This window comes from Octopus bimaculoides, chromosome 4, assembly GCF_001194135.2.
Source record: "Octopus bimaculoides isolate UCB-OBI-ISO-001 chromosome 4, ASM119413v2, whole genome shotgun sequence".
NCBI classification, from domain to species: Eukaryota; Metazoa; Mollusca; class Cephalopoda; order Octopoda; family Octopodidae; genus Octopus; species Octopus bimaculoides.
In genome coordinates this window covers 95,413,130-95,421,415 of record NC_068984.1, presented here as the reverse complement: position 1 = coordinate 95,421,415, position 8,286 = coordinate 95,413,130, and the positions used below count along the sequence as shown (strand labels likewise).

General features: G+C 32.4%; 1 protein-coding gene across 2 annotated transcripts in view; it reads left to right on the top strand.

Moving 5' to 3' along the window:
- Nucleotides 1–8,286, top strand: part of LOC106867303 (phosphatidate phosphatase LPIN3) — a 137,213-nt gene that overhangs the window by 14,121 nt on the left and 114,806 nt on the right. Inside the window, exons 4-7 of one of the 2 annotated variants that reach the window (XM_052967291.1) lie at nucleotides 2,974–3,449; nucleotides 4,486–4,649; nucleotides 4,914–5,064; nucleotides 6,118–6,132. In XM_052967291.1, the coding sequence (XP_052823251.1) occupies nucleotides 2,974–3,449; nucleotides 4,486–4,649; nucleotides 4,914–5,064; nucleotides 6,118–6,132 (806 nt within the window). The remainder of the gene's footprint in view (nucleotides 1–2,973; nucleotides 3,450–4,485; nucleotides 4,650–4,913; nucleotides 5,065–6,117; nucleotides 6,133–8,286) is intronic. The other variant, XM_014912142.2, reaches the window with a different exon arrangement.

The following is an 8,286-nucleotide window of genomic DNA, read 5'->3' as shown; positions in this document are numbered from 1 at the left end:
ACACACACACACACACACACACAGCAGGTTTTAATACTAAAACATGGGGGGCAAGTGATACTGGAAGAATTTATTTTAATATTTGCATTTTGAGAACATATAAGAAGAGATTGTTCAATAGAGCAGTACTCCTTGAAATGAAAGTATCTGTAATGTGTTGTTCAGGTTTAAAGAAAGGAACTTTACAGATAAAAATAAACTAAGTACATTCAGTAAATTTTCTTTGTCATTAGCGTTTCCCAGGCATTGGAACAATTACCTCAACATAGTTCAGGAAGTATGTACTATAACCCTGAATATTGAAGCAGAGTTTGATTGATTAGCACAACAAGTTGATCAAGAAGGATATGGACTCATTGCAATAACATACACAGTGTTATAGGAGGTGGATTTTGCCATTGTTCTTGTGTTAGTAGGAAGACATGAAGAAAATTTATAATCATGTACAACATCTGTAAAGACCATAATAGGGGATGTCAATTTATTTTTTAATGCAGAAAAATGCAAAACTATGAATGTCCAATGTCAAGACAGTATGACAATGACAGTCAACGAAGACTAGCAGTCAAGCGTCCATCATTGACAAGACCAAGGAAGGTTGAAATCTCATGATCTGGTGGTTTCAGCACTGAAGGTGGTGGGGATTTATCTTGTTTATAGTGATATAAACAAGAATGCATTTTGCACCAAAAGCCAAGATGAGTTTCTCTCATGGTATCTACTGCAGTATAATTTGTTCTAACAGAACATCCACATTTAAGTGGGGATAAATATTAATTCTATTTGATGTATTTGAGCTGTACAGTATGTGAGGATAGAGGCAGGGAAATCAGCATCAAATTTAGAAAAGATGGGGGAGTATTTGGTAGTTACCAAACTTTGAAAGCTTAAAAACATCAGTATAAAAACTAAAATCAAAGTCTACTATTCAAAATGACAGGGATGTGAAAACACAAAAATCATTCCATCAAAGGTATTGGTGCAGTATCCTGCATGTTACATAAAGGGATTGAATCATTGATAGAGAAATAATCAGATGAACAACAGTACAGAAAGAACTAATAGTTATACTGGCAAAGATATATAAAAAGTTAGATGAAAAGCAACAAAAAGATTTGTTGTGACACCAAACAAATGATAGCTTGAATGCAGATATGGCAGACCTGGTTGGACTGATGTTTGATACAGCATGAGAAAGGCTAAGGCTGAGCACATCAGACTCTGCACTAAAATCTAAGAAGACATGCAGGAAAGTGTATTGGTAACAGCAAAGCTAACATCTAAAATTTTTTTGATCAAGGTTCAATATTTGTTCTGGTCCTGTTCTTTGTTTTTGGTGTGTGATGTGTGGGTTCAACAACTGCTTAGGAGTGAAGTATTTCTTTATTTTAAAAAGATAATTATTCTTCATGTAGCTTAATCATGTTCAGTTTAATACTCTTTTAAAAGATTGTTGGAGATTGCAAATTAGTGTGGTGAAGGAGAGACATTAAGGTGAAGATTGATCATAAGCAGGATTGTGATGGCATTTCTTCTTTGAATTAAATAATAATTACATTTTGATATAGCACAGGCATATCTGTGTAGTTAAGAAGTTTGTTTTGCAACTATGTGATTTTGGGTTCAGTCCCACTGTGCAACACCTTGGGAAATGTCCTCTACTATAGCCCTTTACTAATAATAGCTTTATGTGTGGATTGTGGATTTGATGGACAGAAGGTAAGGGAAACCCATCATATATGTGTGTGTGTCTGTGTGTGTATGATTTTATTTTAACATCATACACTAATTGTATACAAAACACAAGAAGTGTCATTTGTCTTCAATCTTTTCTGAAAACAAAAGAAGTATCATTTGTTTGCAATCTTTTCTGAAAACATTATGCTGTGCATGTTCAAAGACCTAGCAGGGAACAGATGGAGATTAGCAACAGGAAGAGTGTCTGGCCATAGACATTCTGCCTCAACAAATTCCAGCTGACTTATGCAAGCATGGAAAAGTGGACATTAAGACTAAGATGATGATATTTGACATTATTTGATTGCCAATTGTCTATTGGAGATTACACCAGTGGTTACTCTCAAGAGAAGTAGTTGTATTGTAGGAGGTAGGACAGAACAGTAGATTTAAATATGAAAATACTATTTGAGCTTGAGAATTTGCTATATTTAGAAGATCTAGTTGGGTAGAAATAATAAATTGTGGAGCCAGAATGGTAGAAAAATAGTTGGTATTGATTAAACATATATCATGTACAAAGTGTTTCGATTTGCATTAAGTGTTGTTGATTTTACAAAATTAATGTTTTGTAAAAATAAAAGGTTTTTAGCTGTTTTACACCAATACTTGCATGGGTGGAGGAATTATTTTTACAGCTGAGTTGATAGTAGACAATAATAGAAAGTTTAGTTAAGGGAACACTTCAGGTGTTATAATTTAATGTGGGCTTAAAATGCAATTTGGAAAATGACATTACTAAAAGAAAATCTGTTACACCACGCATCTTACTTATTAATAAACTGCTACAGACTGTTTATGGTCTCCTTAAATATTGTTCAGGAAACTGATGAGGTTCTGTGTTAGCAACAATGTTAATAGTAAATCCAAGAGAATTTGTTGGATATCCATTAGTTTGGTTACTATTAGGTGTGGGAGAAACTGGTGATTTAAGCTTTTTCACAGAGTGACACTCAACAAACTGCTTACTTTGGTTCACCCCCACCTGAGAAATGAGTAGCATTCCAATTTCAGACAGGAAGAATTAGCAGAAGGGAAATTATCCAGCTGTGAAGAAAAACAAAGCTTGTTCTTACTCCCCCATAAACATTGAAATTTGTCAAAATCATTCTATGCATGAAAGAATAGAGAAATAAATGTAATGCAAGAGTAATTATATAAAGTGACAATAACTATATAAACAATCATAACTTATCAAGGTGCTTGTTTAATGTTTATTGTTTATTTGTTTTTCAGTTCCCTCCTTATCTAGCAACATCTCCAATCCAATCAAATGGGGCTGAATTAATGGAGCAAGGACTGAAGACGTTGTTACAGTCCAGTGAAAGACAAACTGACCAAGATTCTCATAACCTTACAGATATCTCTGTCAGTCCACTTGGCCAAACATCAACAACTAGTGGACCAGAAAGCTCTCCTGAAGGAGGCACAAGTGAGAGTGAAGGTCATGGTCTGACAAGAAAGAGAAAAAAACGCAAAAATATGCGTCGTAAAACTGTTACAAAGTCAGCTAATGTCGACAAAAAACTGCGTCGAGAAGAGGATATATTTGAAATGGAGGATGTATCCACTGATGAAGACTGTTTAGGATTAAATCAATCTTTAAAAGACATCACAATTGAAGATAAAATGAACCGCACAGACAACTGGGCAAGCATGCAATACCAATTCTCCCATCCTTTTAGTGATAGTGAGGCTTTGGTACATGTTGAGTAAGTAATTCTGTTTTCTACATTTTAGAGCTTATCAAGTTAATTGAAATGTTTTATTGCTGTATCTCTGACAAGCATTTTCACTTTTGAATAGTTAACTGTAAATAGGTAACATTGACAAGGTACATTTCACCACTGGCCAATGAGAGCACTATATAATTTGTTTCTGTGGCTGGTGACAACAAATTCAAAGCACATGTCAAATTTGTATGATTATCTAAACTAAAAATATCTTTTCATTCCTGAAAAGGAATTAGATTATGCAACATATATGGAAGCAAAGATACATTCACTGAAGGATAACACAGTACCTTTGAAAAAAATAGGGACCAGCTCAAACAGTCTAATTATCATATTACATTCACCTTTCATGCAAGCATGGGTAGTTTGACAGGATTTATCATGCTTCAAAGTCTCAGTTTTGGCATATTGTCTGTGTCTGGATGTCATTCCTAACACCAGCTGCAGTGGATTTTTTTTTTTTTTTGTAGTACCAGAACTAGTGAAGTTTTGACTGGCCAGACTAAAACAAATCACCACACTAAAAGAAGAAATGAGAGAGAGGATGATATTAAGAGGATGAAAGAGTGGATTCTGATAAGAACAACAGATTTATCGTTGTGGGGAGAATAACAAAGTAGTACTGTTGGAAGGAGTGTCTTTTTTGTGACCCCAGCTGTACATATGATAAAAGTAAAATAAGTAGATAAAAAGAGATAAAATAAATGCAAATTTTCATTGTTCAGAGTTCATATGATACCAGTGTAAATATATTGACTAGTGCATCTAATTGTAAAATGCATGCCCTTAGAATTTATGCAATAACATAGGTAAAAAAAAAGAAGGATTATAATTATTTAGAAACACTATATTTTGTCCATTAAAAAATTATTGTGATATATGTAAGAAGTTTACTCTAATAAAATTTGTTTAAAAAGATTTAATTTTTAAAACTTCTTTAGACACTAAGAAATAATTTAAATGATATTGTTTAAGCTTATAGTACTTTAGTTTAATTGTTGTCTGGTCTTTGTAGACCTCACGAAGAAAATATCAAAGAAACAAAAAGTGACACAGAGATGGAAAGAAGCTCCACAGAAGTCCTTTCAGGAGATGAGCCTACTTGGGAATGGGGAGATTTACCAAAACTTAGTGAATCTGGAGGAACAGCATCTCCTGGAGCAAACACAATTACAGCTGGTATGTTTAATAGTTTTATCTACAAGATTTCATACAAAACACCATCATATGTTCACATTTAAGGAATGTTATGCAACAGCCTATTCTGGATGTTATACAAAATTAATAGAGAAATATAAAAAATGTATCTACTTACTATATTTATAGATACATTTACAGTGTCTTAGTGACAATATAAAATCTATTAATTTCTCAATTGCAAACAGTATTGTGATGAAATATTTGTTTATTAAAACCTACCTAAATGTGCTTTGATATATGTAGATGCAAAACGAGGAGAAGAAGCAGCAGGTGGAATTTTTGGATTTATGAGTAGCAAACCTAAATCACAAACTTCTGATAAGCCTGAAGGGATATACTTGGATGAAATCAATAAATTAGATGATCCTGAAATTGCTAAATATTTCCCTAAAAGGTTAGTATTTCATCTTATTTTCTTTTCCTCTTTCTTAAACATCTCTTTCAACTGAATAACTTTCTCTTTATTTAAATTATATTATTAGTAACATGAAAAAATTCTCAGAAAGCTGAAATCAAAATTTGATTTTGTGCCTTAGTTGAAACTGCTTCACTTACTTCACTAACTCTCTCTGTAATTCACAGTTTTGCCTGTCCATAAATCTTAAAAGTTTTTTTTTTTTTTTTTTTTTTTTCTTTGAAAGCATTTATTGTCTGTCCTTAAATCTGTTTTCAAATGAGGCTAACATAAGATCTGTCAAAATTTATTTCTTCACCAATGTTCAGGTCCTGGAATTTTTTATTCTCCGAAATAAATGACACTCATACTATTGAGTATATTTATGATTTAGTTAAATAAAAATTTGCATCCAAAGTATTCTTTTACTATTATTATTCATTTGATAATGAATAATAAAACTATATTACCTGAATTTCCTAAAACACAAGCTCTTAAATTTCAAGGCACCTCTTTCATAATACTTCTTTAGTGCATCATTATGGTTTCAGTTGTAACTCTGAGTGTCTACAGGTATTTTGGTACCTTCAAAAGAACTTATTACTGTTACTAAACAAAATCAATCTTAAAATTTTATCTTCCTTTATATGGCAGGAATAAACATCTTAATTGAACCCCTATTCACTTTGTGGCATGCTAAGAGCGCATGTGCTGGGGACCTAAAACTATTGTTTTCACTGCCTTGTCCCCTACACTTACCATACAGCCAACCAAAACAACACTCCAAACATTCCAAATGAGTGACTTTCTTCTCTTCCTATCACCTGTTTGCTACAAGAATTTGATTTATTGCAATTCATATGTCTGTCTGCACCAGCTCTATATAACAAGTTTAAAAAATGCACAAAATCTCAGACTGTTTATGCTGCTTGTTTTAGCTTTGGCTGTATTTTGGTTATTCATTCATTTGCTTCTCTTATTTATTTATAAAAATTATTCAGCTCCTATTTCTTCTCTACCAATATTAAATTCTCCATTTCCCACTAATTATAGATTTTGTGCTCTCAGGTAAGTGATGCGAGGTATTTTCTTCTTGTAAACTCAAGTTTTTTAAGTTCTTATTCAGTCTTTGCCCACCCACCCACTCCTTTGTCATCTCCCCCTCTACACAACAAACTACCAATTATTTATCCTTAACTTTTAGCTTGGTTATTTTTCTGTTTTCAAAATAGTGTGACATTTTGAAAAGAGATTTTGTGAGGTTTTTCATTTCATTTCAAGAAACATTGATGTGTTTGTGTCAGCATTCTTGCTACACATCTAATTACCTGGAGTCCAATGCTACCACTATTGGTACACTATCTTCCTCAGTTATTGTATCCAGTTAACATGGATTAATGCTACAATCAACCAACATAAAAGTGTTTTTTTATTCTCAATGATTCTTGATTAGGCATAGTTTATTGACATTCGTGTATTACTGGTACATATGTTGTCAACTGTTGAGTGATCAACTAGAAAATCAATTATAGCAGGACTTAATTCAGTTCACTCTGTATCACTTTTGATCCCACAAGCTTTTCTTTCCTCACTTGTGTTTACTTATGAGCTTAGTAAGATATTTGAATCATTATCTGATGAGGATATAGTGCTGCAGTTTATGTTATGGAAAGTAACATGGAAAACCCTCTGACTGAGTGAAAAACAAAAACCAGTTTAGTCAGAACCAGCTATACACATCAACAACAGAAGTCAGTTAAAGCAAATAGAGAGATAAAGAATAGCTTTCATCAATCCATTGTAGGCAACAAGAAGTGCTCAACAACATAATTGATGTAATCTGATGCAAGCTGGACATAGGTCAAAAGAAAACAGCAACTAATTATAGGCCAAGCCTGCTGTAAGAGGCTACAGAGGATGTTGCTATTTTCTATTTTCTTTTTAAAGTGGAAGTATTGATGTAGAATGATCAATGATTATACTTCTTGAGAGAATTTACTTTCAAACTAAATTTGTTCTATTTTTCCCAGTGGTTGTGACATTGCTATAGAGAACTGATGCGTGTTCATATGGTATTGCATGTTCTAACATGGCCAAGAACATCCAAAAGCTTTATTCATATCACTGTCAGTTCTTATAGTTCTGGTATATTCCCAAATAGTTAATAGAAGATTTAAGTTGAAACAAATTGTATTTGTTTAAGAAAAACTGTTGGTATATTTTGATGACATGAGTATTACTCCGTGGGGAGGGGGGAGTGCGCGTGCATATACATCTACAAGATAGTTAAAAAATTTTGTCAAGAGTTCTTAATGATTTTAAAAAAGTATATCAATCTTAGCAAGGAAATATTCGTGGATCGTTTCTTATTTATCCAAATTAGTACAACTAAAATATTTTATGGATTCTTTCAGGCTAAAAATATTTCATATGTGTATTGCACTAGATCCTTACAGAACTGTTTTCAACAGTTGTACTATTGATAGTGTTAACATCTAAAAGATTGATTGAAACAGCATTCTAACAAACTTTTCTTACATTTTTATATTACACTGTATATCTGTATGTCCATGCTTGCATAGGAATTGGACGAGTCTTTTCTGGAATTATACCTCACCACTCATTAACATTCCACATATATATGGATGTAAGTATCTGCGTGTGTATGTGTGTATATCATTCAACTACAGTAGTAGTTGAATATTCTTAAGGCCACAATATACTCACATGCAGCATCTTCAGAGCTTTGTCGCTAATTCAGCTCTTAACCAAATTGAAAACTGTTAACATTTTAGTCCCTACATACATTTTGGTGAAAAAAATTGAAATTTGGTCCAATAGAAAAAAGTTTACATCAAAATTTGTAACAACGTTATAGGAGTAACACCTCCAATCAAGATTAGATCTAAATAACTTTTTTTTATTTTAAAAGCAAGATACATTTATCTTAGCTTCAATGATAGAAGAAAGCATGAAGAATTTTATATGCAACAAAAAATTGTATCAAAAATGTTGTGAGGTAAAATATCATGAAAAAAAATATATGTAAGGCAAAAAATTAGATTTAAGTATAATTAACTTTTTTTATTTTAAAAACAAACTATATTTTAATTAAGCTTAAATGATAGAGCTCAATTTGAGGAATTTCATGGTATCAACTTCATGCAATGAAGTTTTAAAAGAAAAAGTTATGAGTGTTTGTTTCTCAAATTTGAGGGTGAT